The sequence below is a fragment of the Sphaerodactylus townsendi genome, linkage group LG02, assembly GCF_021028975.2.
Source record: "Sphaerodactylus townsendi isolate TG3544 linkage group LG02, MPM_Stown_v2.3, whole genome shotgun sequence".
Taxonomy (NCBI): Eukaryota; Metazoa; Chordata; class Lepidosauria; order Squamata; family Sphaerodactylidae; genus Sphaerodactylus; species Sphaerodactylus townsendi.
The window spans coordinates 67168566-67185219 of record NC_059426.1 but is presented as its reverse complement, the minus strand read 5'-3'; the positions used below and the strand labels follow the sequence as shown (position 1 = coordinate 67185219).

At 45.0% G+C, this 16654-nt stretch overlaps 1 protein-coding gene across 2 annotated transcripts in view; it reads left to right on the top strand.

Moving 5' to 3' along the window:
- Positions 1-16227, top strand: part of ABCB6 (ATP binding cassette subfamily B member 6 (Langereis blood group)) — a 46748-nt gene extending 30521 nt beyond the window's left edge. Inside the window, exons 11-21 of one of the 2 annotated variants that reach the window (XM_048485126.1) lie at positions 4349-4425; positions 6520-6583; positions 7619-7704; positions 8323-8380; positions 8555-8659; positions 12198-12372; positions 13016-13128; positions 13452-13546; positions 14560-14628; positions 15324-15499; positions 15539-16227. In XM_048485126.1, coding sequence (XP_048341083.1) covers positions 4349-4425; positions 6520-6583; positions 7619-7704; positions 8323-8380; positions 8555-8659; positions 12198-12372; positions 13016-13128; positions 13452-13546; positions 14560-14628; positions 15324-15499; positions 15539-15723 — 1203 coding nt within the window. In that variant the 3' untranslated portion in view covers positions 15724-16227. Of the gene's footprint in view, positions 1-4348; positions 4426-6519; positions 6584-7618; positions 7705-8322; positions 8381-8554; positions 8660-12197; positions 12373-13015; positions 13129-13451; positions 13547-14559; positions 14629-15323 lie in introns of both variants that reach the window. The other variant, XM_048485125.1, reaches the window with a different exon arrangement.
- The last annotated feature ends 427 nt before the right edge of the window (positions 16228-16654 follow it).

Below are 16654 nucleotides of genomic sequence, written 5' to 3'. Positions count from 1 at the left end.
GTCCTTTGCCCCAAGACTGACTGGCTTGTGACTCTGAGGCCAGTTTTCATTAGTTATCTTGACCTACATCTGCAGTAGTCCTGATTTCTTTTTGAGAAAAATGTCACCTAATTCTTGGGGCACAACAAGATGCAACGCAGGAGATCTGTGACTGGATCTCCTGACATATATGCTTGATATTAAAAGCGGCTGTGAGTAGATCATTTGGATCAGGGCTGTAATGCTGGGACAAAAGATGGCCTATTCCTTTCGTGTTGTGCCATTCCTAGATGTGTGTGTGTCAAGAACCATCAAGTTGCTACCAACTTAGGGTGATCCTATGAATTAATGACCTGCAAAACATCCAATCATTAACATCCTTGACTGAATGCATCCATCTCATGTTGGGTCTTCCTCTTTTCCTGCTGCCTTAAACTTTTCCTGGCACTATGGTCTTTTCCAGTGAGTCATGTCTCTTATACTTGTCAAAGTTCAATAGCTTCAGTTTGATCATTTTAGTTTCTAGGGATAGTTCAGGCTTTATTTGATCTAGAACCTACTTATTTGTCTTTTTGTCAGTCCATGGCATCCGTAAAACTCTCCTCTGACACCGCATTTCAAATGAATTGTCTTTTGTCCTGTCATCTCTTTTCATTGTTCAACTTTCACACCTATACAAAGTAATGGGGAATACTATAGTTTGAGTTATCTTGGTCACCACAACACATGCTTACTCTTTGGGATCTTTTCTAGCTCCTTCTTGACTGCCCTTCCCAGTCTCAGTCTCTTTCTGATTTCTTGGTTGCGGTCTCCTTTTTGGTTGGTGATTGAGCCAAGGCATAGAAAACTTAACAATTTCAGTCTGTTCATCATCAAACCTGAAGTTGTATAATTCCTCAATAGCCATTACTTTTGTCTTCTGCATGTTCAGCTGTAATCCTGCTTGGGTGCTTTCCGCTTTAAATCTCATCAGTCATTTCAAGTCTTCATTCTTTTCTGCCAGCCAAGTGGAGTCATCCGCATATCTCAAATGGTTAATGTTCTTTCCACCAGTTTTCACTCCACCTTCATCTCAATCTAATCCATCTTTCCTTATGATATGTTCTGCATATTACTTGATAAAATTGCAGGTTCTTCTTCAAAAGATTCTTCTTCTGTCATCCTTCCATCTTTTCTGTATAGTTCTTCAGTGTATTGTTGCCATCTGTTCTTTATTTTGGCCCGTTCAATTAATGTATTTCCATGTTGATCCTTCAGCGTGCCGAACTGTGCTTTAAATTTTCCCTTGATTTCTTGGATCTTGTGAAACCAATCTCTTGGTCTTCCCTGTTTTGTTTTCTGACTTTTCTTTATACTGTGTAACTGTCTGCACTGTTTAAAAAAGGTTTTAGATGTGCTATGCAAACAGCTAATGGGAATTGAAGGGTTAATTCCCTCCAGCAACAGGGAACCTTGAGTGACAGGCTGCTCCAAGCCAGGGGATGGTTCACATCAGCTGTACTAAGAAGGGAAGACTTTCATTGAGGAGTTTTGGCTATTCTGTGGTCAGAGATCCCTGGACTGGTGTGGTTAAAGAGGGTTGGGGTCAGTTAAAAGTGGGGGACAAGGGAGAGAGTTCTCAGAGGATGGGCTTGGGCTCTGAAAAGAGGGTACCAGTCTTTTGGAAACCAAAAAGAGTCAGAGAATACTCTCAGAACTTATAACAGAGTGTAGGGGAAACCACAGGTTTTTAAACCACAGGGGTTTAAAAATATAAAGAATTTGAGTGATCGGTGAACAGCTTCAGAAACCCTCATGGGCATGTAATCTAAGAACTAAAGACTGTGCATGTACTGGCTTGATCTCATGAATTTTCAGCTCCTAATTTCACCTGACCTTTCCCATCGTTGCTGAATAAAATCCTGGTGTTTATTTGTTTACTTCTCAAAGAGCCTGGAGTGTCATTTCCATTGTGTAAGTTAAATTGGGCTCCTGTTCCTTCCCACAAAGTTCCTGGGCTGAGCCAAAAGTTAAAATATTGTTCTGCTGAAGGGTGGAACAGCCAGAATTCTTCAGCCAAAAACAAAATACATTATCAGGGTGGCTCAGCTAGTAAATGGACAGATAAAAACAGAGGGAAAATCAAGAGGCAATAAGTAGCACAGAACAGAAAGAGTAGGCCCACCCCACACTGGGTACTCGTTCACCTTTGATTGCAGACTCCAAGATTGCTTCTCAGGTTTAAAAAAAAGCCAGGAGAAAAGAGACACAGAACTCCATGTTCCAGTTCATATGGCCCTGACAACCAGGCCGAAGTTTGATTTGTGCAGGGTTCTTTCCCACCCCATTACATTTGTTTAGGGTGAGGTCTAATAGATAATCAGACCTTCCTACCGCAAAAGGATTGAACAAAATGTTCCATCATCCTTACTAACTCTAGAATTTTCAGTGGAAGAATTAAGAGATGATAAATATCTGCCATAACAGCAGCAAACAATGTAGCATCTTTAGTTGTTTGTTACTAAAGTTTCTAGTCCATGTGATTCTGAGGAGTGGGAGAGAGTGCAAATGTGTCTTTCTTTAGGAAGTACCATTTGTTTTTTGTAAAATCTGACCATTGAGGCAGCATTTTCAAGGGAGAGGGTGGTATGACGGAGAAGGGGCATTGAATCTTTAAGCCATATTCTTGCCAGAAACCTTAGTGTGTGTAAAGGGTCATCAAGTCACAGCTGACCTATGGTGACTTCAGCAAGGGGTCTGAAAGGCAAGTGAGAAGCAGAGATGGTTTGCCATTGCATTCCTCTTCAGAGTCCTCCTTAGTGGTTTATATATCGTACCAACCCTGGTTAGCTTCTAAGATCTGATTAGATTGGGTTATATGATGCCACCTCCCCCCCCCCCCCATTCCCATTCCTCTGTGAAAAACTGATGCTCCAATTCCACACACACACCCCGCACTGCACCGCACCATAGGGGTAAGAGCAGCTTTGACGCTAAGGGAAATAGTTAAGAAATGCCTCTCCACGATGTCAGTCTTTTTCTTCAGATTGCATCCTCAGTGGCTGAATTTTATAAAAACAACAATTGTTCCTTGAAAGATTCACAACCTGTGTTAGTGTCCTCGTCTGCCGGGCTCACAGGGAGTCACGTTACACCTGCAATCAGGTACAGATGCAGAGAGGGAAAGAGCTGTCTTAACTCTGAGTCTAGAGGAAAATTCCACGTAAGTCTGGGCAGAGGCAGTTAAGGGTTGATGGTAGGTCAGGTCAGGCAATCCAGTCCAAGCCTCAGTTCCAAGTAATGACTCTGCAAGTGAGTGTTTGGAAAACTGTCACGCTTTCAACAGTGTTGCTTCTGCAACTTCCAGTTCCCAGAGTTGTCTTTTGTATGTCTGTGCTGTGGCTCAGTCTTGATCCTGAGCTGACTCACAGCATTCCCTGCGACACCTTAGGGGTTTCAAGTTAGCACTGTGCCTTTAAGAGTGCAGTGCCTGCCCAGGTACAGAGTCTCAGCTGCCTCACAGACTCAGGTGAGCTGAGCGGACTGCTGGTTTTGGCCTCCATGTCTGGAGGTGCTTCTGCAAGCACTCTGACTTCCAGGTCTTGGCTTGAGCCAGTTCTGTTTGTGTCCTGTGAGGCTTCTGGCTGTGCTTGAGGCCCAGTCGACTGTGGCTGCAGCATGGCGGGGTCATCCTGCCAGTACTCCTCATCTGAGGACTCCCGACTGGCTGGCTGAGCCCACAACAGTTAGGTTCAGAAGTCAAATCTGGACTTTCAGTGGTCAAGGCTAGAATCTGTGCATTGTACAAGTCGTCCCACTCAGTGGTTCCACACCTCTCTCTATACTTCCCTTCCCCCCAATAGCCCATTTCATAACTCGCATACATTGTGATCTCCTTTTTGGGGGGGCAGAGTTCACATGTAGCTGTCAGCAATAACTTGAGTTAAAGGAACCCTTCTGCAATGTGTGTGAAGGAAGTGATGGGCTTATTGGGCTGTTGAAAGATACATCCATCCCTATTCAAAGAATTTACTCAGGTTTTCAATAGGTGAAACTGCTTTAAAAATTTCCTCTATGCTACTTATACAGGTGCAGGAGACTGGGTTGTCATGACAGATTTGCATAGAGGTCGAGGATGTCTTCTCCCTCACAATCAAACCATATATTTCAATGAAACAATTAGACAAGGAGAAAAAAGGTTCATCTCATTCCTTCGAAGTGACGCAGCTCTCATTTTGTCCTCTGTGTTAAGGGGTGAGGAGTTTGAAGTACAAGGTCAATCAAAGACAGGACTGCCTCATTTACTCAGGCTGGACAACACAAGCATTTCTGTGTTCTGTCTCAGGGGGGTACCTTCACTTTGACTGACCCACATGTCTGTTTCCTTTAGGTGGGCGATTATGTTCTCTTTGGCACATATATTATCCAGCTGTACACCCCACTGAACTGGTTTGGCACCTACTACAGGTAACCTAATGGGTAGTCTATTTTGTACTGTATTTTGGAATACCAGTAGCAAAATAGATTATATAAAGCTAGAATATTTTGTGAAAGTTGGGATACAGACTGGGATGTTAAGTGTTGTATTCTGTGTATTGTCGAAGGCCTTCATGGCTCGGGTCTAACTATATAGGTTTTCCTTATGTTGGGGAGTTAGAGTTCTGAAAGGAGATCTTGTTCCTAACGTTTCGCCTGCCATCTGTGGCTGCCATCTTCAGAGGTATATCACAGAGAGAAGTCTGTTACGTTGTGAAGATGCCAGCCACAGATGCAGGCGAAACGTTAGGAACAAGATCTACCAGCCCGGAAAACCCACAACAACCAACTGGGGGGTTCTTTTAAACACTCAAGTGAAGAGAGTATGGACTAGTTAACCTGAGGGGGATGTAATAATGGTTTACAAATGTTTCTTAAGCAAGGCCGGACAAACTTGTTGGCATTAAGAGATTAGGAAGGAAAAACAAATAATGATCTGTTGACAATTAATATTTTTCCTGAAAATCATTTTATTTATTTATTAAAGAAGGTTTTAAAAAATCCCTGCGCTTGCAATTAAAAGCTTTTGAAGTAGCTTAAGGTTTAAAAGATAACAAAAGATGGCAATCAGACCAAAATGATCATGATATCACAGCAGCATAAAAATTTTAAAAACACAAATAAGCATATTTTGGCCAGTGTAGAATGGAACTGTCAGGAACAACATCAACGGTTTTGTAAACATGTAGAGGGCAAGTGCATATATTGAGGTAGAAACCAAAAAAAGTTTATAAAATATGAATAATTTAAAACCAGAACCAAACAATTCAGTGCAACATAAAAGCTTAAGAAAAGAGCAACATTTTGTCGAGTAACTGAAGGTCAGCATATTGGGCATCAGATAAATAGTTAATGGGAAGGAATTTGAAGGATGTGTAAGTCCTGTTTCTAGTTCTTGTTCAGAACTTAGTCCTTGTTCAGAACTAAGCATTGGATTAAGAACTTAATTGTCCAGCCAGTTTATTTGGGGGCAGGTGGTTCCTCAGACGCCCTGGTCTGAGGTTGGTTGGGGCCATAAAGGCAAGAAGCAGCACTACAAATGTATGCCCGTAAACAAATTGACTCTCAGTGGAGTTCTTTCAACAGTTATGAGATACGTTCCCTTGGATCTGTTGCTGTTTGTAATCTGGCTGCTATATTTTAAACCTGTTGAGGTTTCTAAACTTCTTTTAAAGGTAGTCCATGTCTGAAAAGGATGCTTCTGAATTAGAAGGCAGATCATAAACACTGTGGGAGCAGTGAACACCAATAAATGTAAAAGTGGGCCAAATACATTTCTGAATAAAATGAGCTGGAAAAAGAGGGAAGCACATCATAAAACAAGCATTGAGTCTACTGTATAGACTAAATACATCCAAATATGCAGAAAACCCAGTGATGCAGGAACACTACTGTGGTTGCTCAGCAGTTTTTGCTCCCCTCCTTCGTGGGTTGATTTTATCCAATGGTTTGGAACAATATTAATGCTTATCAGAATATTAAGCTTAGTGTTGAGTTTATTTCTCAAAAGCAGAGTCAGCAATTGGAGGCTATAATACAAGTTGTCTCCTTCCCTTTTTTTCTAGGCAAAAGTTTCTCTCGCCACTGCATAGATTGTTCTGAGTGGCATATTTTACAAATCCCACAATAGAGAACATCCAAAAGAAAAACCCCGGCCTAGAAAGCCAATTGCAGGCTTGCAAACTGAGCCCTGCCTTAGCCACTGTAGATGAGTTTTCTGGAAAGGGTCTATTTTTCCCTGCGGTTTTTGCCTCTCCCGCCCACTTCCCAAACATCAGAGATGGTTTCAGATGAGATGTGATAGTATTTAGTGTGAACATGTGTTAAACATTTAGAAGCATTTGCTGGTGGGGGAGGCCTGACAGATGGGGCCTTGCTTTCATGCTTGAGCTCTAATTGATTGCCATATTGGACGTGTGAATGCGAAGCTTTCCCACTCCCTTCTCCTTCCTTTCTAGTGAGGGAATATGGGATAGTTCCTTTACCCACCACCTGCTGCAGCAGAGGTTCTGTTTTCCTTTTCAGAATGATCCAGGCTTCATTTGTGGATATGGAGAATATGTTTGAGCTCTTCAATGAGGAGCAGGAGGTAGGTATAGGCCCTGTAGTGAGTCAGCTACATCCTCTCCTCCTAGATGGGGGGTGCAGTGTGTTGGTTAGATCACTGATCTCTTCCACACCCAAAAGAGATCATGTATCTAACAGAAATGGGTGACATTCGCATGTGGGTCCAAAAATCTCTCGGGTAGGAGGTGGCGCTACCCATTGTTAGGACTCCAAAACGAAAACAACAAAAATAATTTGGGTTAAAAAGCTCAAATAAATAGCCAGTGACATATGCGTGTACAAAGTCATAGTGGGGGGGAAAATCTAGCAACCCAAGATGCTGCATGAAGTGGTCACAAAAGGTAGCATATGAACGAGATAAAAGGGAACATCAGAAGGATAGAAGGGGGACTAAGAAATCTGCATGATTTGTAGGGACTGGTGATCAGGGAACAGGGAGGAAAAAGGGGAGATTAGCCCACTGGACATGGGGCAGAGAAAAAAGACCCACAGCAAGAGGGGAAGAAGCAAGGGGTGGGTGGGATTTCCCCTACCCTTTGAGTCCTTGCAAGTTTCCTTTTTGTACCCTGGAATGCCAGACATTTAGCAATTCTTTGGGATGGCCCCATCCTCTGTTCCTTGCCTGGATGGAGAGGTAGAGCTGGCGATATTATATCCCTCACATTTTCCAGTCTGCTCCCAGCTCAAGTTCCCCCTCATGTCTGTAGAACTCATACTTTCAGGCTATTCTGATGGTTGCTCTCAAAAGAGCCTTTTTAATAAAAGGTGATTATATGGATTGTAGTTTATGACTAACCAAAATTAACTCCTATGTATTCACAGACAGTACTCTCTGAGTACCACAATATGGGGGGGTGGGGAGGGGGGCTATAAATTAGGAAGCCTAAGATGTCTCTGGAACTGAGGCTCAACATACTGCAGTTTCTGTAGCTGTGGAGATTAACCTTCCCCAGATCAGCTTCTTGCCCTCCCCTGGGTAAAATCCTCTTTCATGGGCACAGGTGGTTTGTCTAGCTGGCCAGGCAGCTTGTTGTCTCACAGTGTTGTTATCTGGCAGGTGATGGATATCCCAGGTGCTCCGGATCTTCGGTTTATGTCAGGACGTGTGGAGTTTGAGAATGTTCACTTTGGCTATGTGGATGGGTAAGATGGGAGGTACAGTGGCAGTAGGTCTGTGGAGTGACTCTGCAAATGAAGGGTGGGATGGGAGGTTGGAAGAAATGAAAGAAGCTGAGTCGGTGAGGGGGTAGGTGTGAAATATGTGGTGCTCAGTCTGAACGATCCTTTCTTAATAAAACTGCTGCAGTAGAAGTCTGTGAGTGAGGTGAAAGACGTAGTGTCTTGCAACTCCCACTTATCTGGAACCAAAAGAAATGAGACAGTGAGATTTCCCCTTGAGGGAAATTATGGATCCAGAGGAATGCAATAGAGACCTATTCCTCTGCCTTGTAAATACCAGATACAACCCACTCTTCACGGTCATTGCTCATTCACATAGACGCATTATGGGACACCTTTACCCACTGTTAAGCTTCTATGTGGGTTGCACTGGAAGAAAAGAGGGACAGCTTTGTGAGAAGGGCACCTAGATTTGCTCCTTTGCAATTTTATGAATTCCAGCATGCCATTATCTGATGCATAATATGAAACAGTGCTGGTGACCTTAACATTTGGAGGAATGGGGAGATGCACAGGCGGCTTCAGCAGAATGGTGAAGGATTTGAGCAGTGACTTATTCCTTTTGTTTACTCTTCCTTCCAGGAGTGAAATTCTGCATGATGTTTCTTTCACAGTGATGCCTGGACAGACCTTAGCACTGGTAAGGAAAGATAGAAAGAGCTCCACTATAAAGAATGGAGTTTTCTGATGTATCCTTCCTCCTCTCTGCAGTGGAGAGAAGTGAGAGCTCTCCCAGATGGGCCCTTTGCAAAGACTTCCCTGTCTTCCTGTGGGCAGTATCCATCCTGAAACCACCTCTCCCTTGTCTATCCAGGTTGGAGCATCAGGCTCAGGAAAAAGTACCATCATTCGTTTGCTGTTCCGTTTCTATGAGGTATGGGGAGGCTGCATCCGAATTGATGGGCAGGACATCTCCAAGGTAAATTGGGTTGCTGCACTGAGGAGATAAGAACTTGACAAGTGGAGAACCAAAGAGCAGATTTTCCGTCTAAGAACAAGGAATGGAGATGAAGTTGCATATGATGGGTGGAGTGCAAATGTATCCAAAGGAGAAAAGTCTTGAAAGAAGTTGGTGCCTATGGAGTTGGGATATGCAGCCAGTATAAAAAGCTCAATCATTCTTTGAGTGGCTTTGCAATGAAGTCTCAGTGCACCTGTGTGATCTCTATACTTGCCAGGTACCTATCAGGGGATGGATGTCTTCGCTGTGCCTTGTTAGCTTTTCTGGACATCTGGCTAGGCAGTGACGGGCAGAATATCATGTTCAGTAGATCATTGTTCGGGTCTATCAAGGCAATTGTTACATCTCAACTAGAAGCAAACAATGAGGACGAAGTTTTATGATGGAACTAGGATTTGGTGGGTGGGTGGGCACACATCTGGATCCTTGAGAGACTTAGGATCTGAAATAGCTGTGGGCATTTGCTAAGGAAGAATAAGGTTAATTGGGAGGAGCAGAATGTGCAAATAGAAGAAAACATTCAACACTTCTTCTGGTAAAAACAGCATTGGGCATTGAAAGATTTTTGGTCATGCAGAAGGATTAGAAATGGAAGCAAGAGCTTGGAATTAAAGGTAGACATGTTTCCAGGCACTTTAACAAATAAGGGAAAATTCATCCGTGTGTTGAGTTTTCTGGTGAAGAGGTAGGACCTTGCAGCATTTCACACCCAGGCTTAGTCTACTTGCTGAGATTGGTGGTGACCAATATCTTTTTGGCAAGTGTGCTATAAACCAGGATCACAGCATGAAATGATAGCAACTATAGTTGATCTTAGTCCAAAAGCCAAGAAGCGATATAAGTCAAATGAGTCATGCATATTTCGAGCTTTAAAACAGAGATTATTGGGCCTGGAATATTAAAAATTGTTCCCTGCTAAATCACCTATTTGCTCTTCTGCTATATTAAAACTATCAACCTCATATAGAAGAATGTCTCATTACTTCCATACCTTAGATAATCCCTCACATCGTAGAGCCTTCATGTTGGCCCGATTCAGTGTTCTTCCCTCAAAGGTACTGATCAGAAGATATGTGAGGGTACTAGTGCAGGAGATTATATATACATATATGTTGCCCAAGTTCTCTGGGCACAATCCAACATATCATTCTGGATTGCCAGTTGCATGTAGTTCCATGCAGTAATCTTCTCCTTTACTTTGTTTCAAAGATCTCACAGATAAGGATAGCATCATCCAATGAACTTAACCCCTGAGATTACTGCCACAGCTGCTAAGTTCTTTGCAGAAGTTGCTAAAGCTAGAAAGTAGACTACTGTGAATTTTTATGTTGATCTTGTGTATTGTGTATTATTTAAATACCATTAAAGGATGAGGAAAAAAAGAAAGGATAGCACTTCAGTGGTTTAATATTCGAGCAGCACTTGCTGTCTTGTGCACTGTGATCCAGAGACATGAGGTTGTACAGGATGTTGGCATTGTGATAACCTCTGTCAGAATCTAGTGGGTATCTTTGTGTGAACATTTGTGAGCAGATGTTCTCAGGGTTTCTGCTGCCCCCTCTCTCACCACAGCTGCTTAATTGCTGTCTCATGTTTGCTGCCCCCAGCAAAGCAGAGATGTGTGATTCCATTTAGGGATGGATGCTGGGGGAGGCACAGCTGTAGTGGGTCTCCGTCCCTCCCCTGGCCACCCAGGCTCATTGAAGAAGAACAGTAAGGATATCAGGAAGAGAGATTCCTTGGTGCCCCATCTGGGTGCCAGGATTTACCAGGGGACTGAAGGGCAGCTGCTCTTTTCATGTCTGTTCCAGATGTTGTCTCCTCTTTGAATAAGTGTGACTCCATCTTCCCATCCTCTAGCCTTTTTTTGTATCACTCTGTTAATCTTGCTGAGTTTACCTAGTTACTGTATTAGAATGTCTAATTAGCAAAGTGGGGAAACGGAGTTAGTTGGCATGGGCTTATCTTTGGCTGGGGACAGTCTGGTGTTGTCAGGAGGGCTGGGAGTGTCTTGAAAGAGGCTGCTCGTAGCTTACACATACATTTCTCTTATCCTATTCTCACCTTTGGTCAAACTTTTCAAACAATACAAAATCCACATTTGCAAGGGGAGACAATAAAGGGAACGTGAGCGGCAGAAATAGCGATCCCTGTTTACAGTGCCTTTATCTCTTGAGTGCAGAGGCATATGGGGACACAATGGCACTCAGAGACAAACCTTCTCCGAGCACCCCCCCATGCCTGGGGGCAGGGCTCGGGGCGTGTCCTCCCTCCTTCCTTCCTCCCCCCTGCAGTCCAGCTTCTGCACTCCCCAGAGCCTGGGGCCACACCCCCGAGGTGGGGATTGGGGCGGGGCCATGCCCCAAGCCCTGCCCCCGGCCTCCATGCCTATAAAAGCACGTCTCCGGAGGCTTGCAGTTGCTTCTGCTCTCTCCAGGCTCTGGGGAGGGCAGAAGCCGGGCTCCGGGGGGGAGGGAGGAAGGGTGGGGGCAGTGCCCTTCTCCCCCCATCCCTGGAGGTCTGCTGGGAAGGGCAGAAGGGCAGAAGCCGGGAAAGGTTGAAGCCAGGAAGGCAGGGCACCGTGCCTTTTGACTCTCTCAGCCCCTCCCATGATGTGGGTGGGGCGGGGGAGCCCAAAGACCACGTCATGTTGGGGTTTCCTAGGTCCCTCCCACATTGATGATGATGTGGGTGGGGCCGAGGGAGCCTGACGACAATGAGGCAGCAGGACTTCCTGCGGCCTCATCATCTTCACGAAGGCATCTGGTCATGTGGGGGTCAATTTTGCGCCCCCACTTGACCAGATTAGTTGCACCCGGGGACAGAGGTTACCCCGTTTCCGGGCTGATAAGCCACTGCTTGAGTGAGTGGGGAAAGACATCCTCTGTCTCCATTCTTTTTGTCCTTCATTCCTCTCCCCGTCTCCCCTCCCACCCAATGCTCCAAGAGACTGAATCAGGCTGACACAAAGTTCTAGACTAGAGGATACAGTGGCAACCAGCAAGATGCATATTGATTACAAAATAGATCCCTGTGATGAGAAACATAAGGCTCTGATGCCCTGTAAGTGTCCAGCAGCCCAGGTGACAAAACACCAAGTCCTCTCTGAGTATATAACCTTGGTTTTTTGGTACCCTGAGGATTTCCTTCTGCTGCCAGACAAAATATTGGCTGATCTGATCATCTGTATCATCCGGGCAAATCCTCATGCTAAATGTATTGTCGAAGGCTTTCACTTGTTGGATTTTCAGCTGGTTCTACGGAGTGGGTTCTTCACAGGCTGTAATGCCGTCGGTCTGGTGGTTTCTTGCTGCCCCCCCTGCCACCACTGGGCATCTTATGGCCACATTGTGCCCGGAAAACCCACCAGAACCACCTCATGCTAAAGTTGCCATAAGGCTGAGGTAGCCCTGCAGTGTTTTGAAATGCTGCAGGACAGAGTCTGGTCATGTACAGTATCTTTCTGTCTTGCCACCCCCTCTCCCTTTGCCTTCAGGTGAAGCAGACCTCACTGCGTGGCAACATTGGGGTGGTGCCCCAGGATATTGTACTCTTCAATGACACCATTCGTGAAAACATCCGCTATGGGCGTCATGATGCCACCAATGAAGAGGTGACAGAGGCAGCAATGAGTGCTAATATCCACGAGCGCATTATTTCCTTCCCTGATGGTAAGAGGTCTTCCCCATCTCTAGCTTAGCTGCGGCTGCTCCATAAAGGTGCCCACTTACTATGCCTGTCCATGTGAGCAGTTGTAAAAGCTTGGTAATTATATCTTACCCCCCTCAAAGTCTTTCTCAGTTATTCAAACCAAAAGAGCTCTCCCCTATTTTCATCTGCCCCCCCCCCCTCCATCAATCAAACCATTCTTATTGGGCTTCCAGGACAGCATGAATTATGAAAGACATTACCCAAGTGAACTGTAAACAAAGGCTTGTACTACAAATGAACAAGGTCTGTGACAGTCCAGTCTCCCTTTATCCCTCCCCCCCAAGCCAATATGAGCTTGAATGCTAGAGGCTTCAGCCAGTGAGATATAGGATTGGTCCTGGGGACTCTCATTTCAAAGTTTTCCCCTCTTTCCTGTTCCATGTGTCTTTCCCCCCACCTTGTGCCACGGCTAGTAGAGCTGGAGATTGAGAGAAATGTCTATGGAGATGCCAGATCACTTTTGTGGTTGACCTGGAAGTTGCAGTTAAATATTATAGGTAGCCCAAGCTGTATAGCATCCTGTTGAAACAATAGGATTACTGCCTACATTGCTGCTTTCTCTTGGCATTGCATTTTTTCTCATTGGCTGCTGGTTCTTGGCAGGTTATGACACACAAGTTGGTGAGCGAGGTCTGAAGCTGAGTGGTGGGGAGAAGCAGCGAGTTGCTATTGCCCGCACCATCTTGAAGAACCCCAAAATCATCCTCTTTGATGAGGTAAGGAAAGTGACCACGATGTTTACCTTTTTGCCAGTTCCTAAGGCCAGCTGTTGCTTCCCCTTTCCGCATATCTTCTCCTGGAAAGGCTTGGGAGGAGGGTAACACTGGCCTTCACTGATCTCCATTATTGCCAACTTGGCCTAATCTCTGAGCTGAGGTCAGTAATGGCAGCAGCACAAAGAGTACATCTCAGCTTTGGGGCTGGGTGCCAACAGATTCACCAGTGGGCCAGAAGATGGTGATTGACAGTTAGCATCAGAGTCTGTGACCTTCAGTTCTCCCAACAATTCACAAGCTGTCACTGTTCCTGGATTATGCAGGCGACCTCAGCGCTGGACACGAAGACTGAGAGAAGCATCCATACATGCCTGGCCAAAGTGTGTGCAAACCGCACAACTATTATTGTGGCTCACAGGTAAAGGCTGTAGGGATGTACCCTGTCACTGGAGCTGTGTACTCAGGGTTTCCACACGACTGCAGCTAAAGCCGATGGTTAACTTATGGGAGGGGTCCCTGCTTAGCATGCGGAAGGTCCCAAGTTCAATCTTCAGCACCTCCAGTTAACAGCATCAAATAGCAGGCGATGGGTCCATTTAGCTGCTATAGACAGTTAATAGTCATTGAGAAGCATCTTCCGTGTATATAAACTTATTTTATTGTCATGTGAGCCCGCCATATTTGGTGTCAATAGAAACCAGTCTACCAAAGTAAACCATGGTGCCTTTCAAGCGGTACCCCACTGCCACAGATGTTGCAGATTCCTTGGACTGTCGCATCTGTCAGGGACAGGCATAGAGCCAAGTGATAAGTATGGGACGAAGTGACTTGTCATACAATTCACACACAGTGTTCTGTGGCATTGTTTATAATAGCTCAAGATACAGTGGGAGGCTCCTGCCCTTTGCTTCATCAGGGAGAAGCTGTGACTGGTGCTTCCTCTGGCTTCTGTAGTGGCTGAGCTGGTCATCTGTGTTCCCAGCAAGGTGCTCACTTCTGTGTTATGGACAAGGGGCAGGGCTTGAATGTACTAGCTCCCTCCCTTCAGTGAATCTGTAGAATGGGAGCTTCTGCTGTTGGTGGGGAGACCTTGTACAAACTCTGAAGTCATATATATGAATGCCGTTTCAGGTTGCCAAATCAATGTGGCATGAATCAGCATAGTTGAGTGGCTCTCTAGAGCTCAGCACATCTTCTAATTGTTCAAAGATGCCTAGAATTTAATTCAGTCCACATGTGGTAGGATGACTAAAGAGGTGGAATTAGAAGAGAATTTAAGCCACAGTTTTCTGCAGGACTTGGGGCTTTCTGGGATAATGGGCTTAGGGAGGAACTCTGATGCAGACACCTTAGTAGGTAGGGCCAGTCAGTGGACTGCAGAGAGATCGTTGAGTTTTGGTAAGAGCCTCAGTGATGTCTGTTCCTGTGTAGATTGTCCACTGTGATTAAGGCTGATCATATCCTGGTCCTCAAGAATGGCCGTGTGATGGAGCGAGGAAGGTAAACCATTGTCCCTGCCTAAGACTGTTCCCTTTCAATCTCTGTCCCTGAACATGTAAATTTCTGTATCTGTCTAGTCCAGATCCTGCATCAAAAAAGCTGAATTCTGCATTTTGTTCAAATTATGCAAGCTGAGACATTTCTTTTGTTTTATGATGTATTCCAGTTTGATTAGTTTTTTTTTCTTTTGATTAGTTTTTTATTTTTTTAATGTTATTATATTTATACCCCACCCATTCCTAGCCAAAGCCCAGGCAGAACACTGAGACTCAATTTTTGCAGATAGTTTCCTGTCTGGTTTATAATCTGATTTCAGCAGCATTTCCCATATATTGTCTTGCATATCTATGCAAGCCTGAAGCAGTAAAATAGAGTTGTTGTTTTTAAATTAATGTTTCCATTCTTGTTGCACAGAGATTCACATGTAATGTCAAATCATGCTGTAATTAGGATCAGAGAGTCAACATCCTCCTCTTTTTCTGTGCTACAGCCAATAGGCAGAGTATACACTGTCTAGGCCCCTCTTCGCTGTAAATGAAGACTTATATGGGGAGAAAAAAGAGTAGATAAGCTGTAGGTTTCCCATTAACTGTCAGATCACTTCATGCAGAAAAGGAAATCAGAAGCAGTTTATGTCACAAATACAGGAGTCACCTTCCATGGATCCTTAGCAACTAACTCTCTGTATCTCTCAGGCACGAAGAACTGATGGAAAAGGGTGGCCTATACACTGATATGTGGGCGCAACAAGGGAGCGATTCTGGAAGCATCTCAGAGACAGAGACCAAGTCCAGTGGTGGATCACGAGCAGCTTCAGCCTCCACAAAGAGCGGAAAGAGCGGCCCATCAGCCACAGGCTCTGTGAGGAGCGCAGCTACCTCTGCGTCGAAAGCAAGCTCCATTAAGAGCACAGCTACCTCCGCGTCGAAAGCAAGCTCCATTAAGAGCACAGCTACCTCCGCGTCAAAACCAAGCAGCGTTAAGACTGCCAGTGAGGAGTCAGAGGGAAGCAGCAGCAAGAGGAGCTCTGCCAGCATTTCAACAGTGACAGGTAGCAAGAACACCACCACTGCTACCACCAGCTCTGAGGATTAGCTGAGCTCGAGGAAGGAGCTGCTGGAGGGAGCTGCAGGACATGGTTTGAAACCAAAGAAGCAACTGTCACTTCTGCCAGAATAACTTGTGAACTTCTACAGAACAGTGCTGGAGGTCATGTCCCCAAGTCACAGAAGAGATCCACTCAGAAAGTGCGTAGGGGAATGCCAGACCCCGTGTACACAGTGGAGTGCCATTAACACTGGAGCAACCTACACTGGGTGTGGTATACCATTCAGTGCTGTCAGTGATCCTGGCGGAGTGAGTGTCACTGTTTGGCAAAGGGCCGACTGGAACTAGATATATCCTGTAGATCAGAATGGTTTCCAGTGCCACTTTGCCTTAACTATGCTCATCGGTGTCTTTCCTTCTACAGCTAAGTGCGGTGGTGTAAGATGGAGAGATGCATGTGTGTTGCCAGCACTGTGTGTACATGGCTATATTTTTGTGGCTTCTGATTTTGAGGAGGTCTGTTTTAATATTCATAAACATTGTGTTTTCAGATCCACCTGTGGATTCAGTGTTTTCACTGCCATGTACCTAAGAGCAGGTGAAAGGAGTGATGTTTAGCTACCAGGGTGGGGGCGGGGAGGAGTCCTTTTCAGCCTTCATGCTAGTGAAAGAGCAGCAATTCTCAAACTAGAGATTGCAGCACATGTCAGATTAAGTTGGATCAAAAGGACATTCACAGTAATTGTGTAGAATAGGATGAAAACAGGAAGGGGCCTTCAATAATGCTGAAAACAGGAAGGGGCCTTCAATAATTCATAACAGCTGAAAGGAGCAAGGCAGGGAAGGAGGGACCTGTTTGTCCTTCCACATTTGGAAATGGGTTCCAGAAGGCCCCTGAGGTTGCTGCTTCTGCAGTCGTTCCCAGGAAGTCCTTGACTGATCGGACAAACCACAATAATATTAGCTAGGACCCCATTTT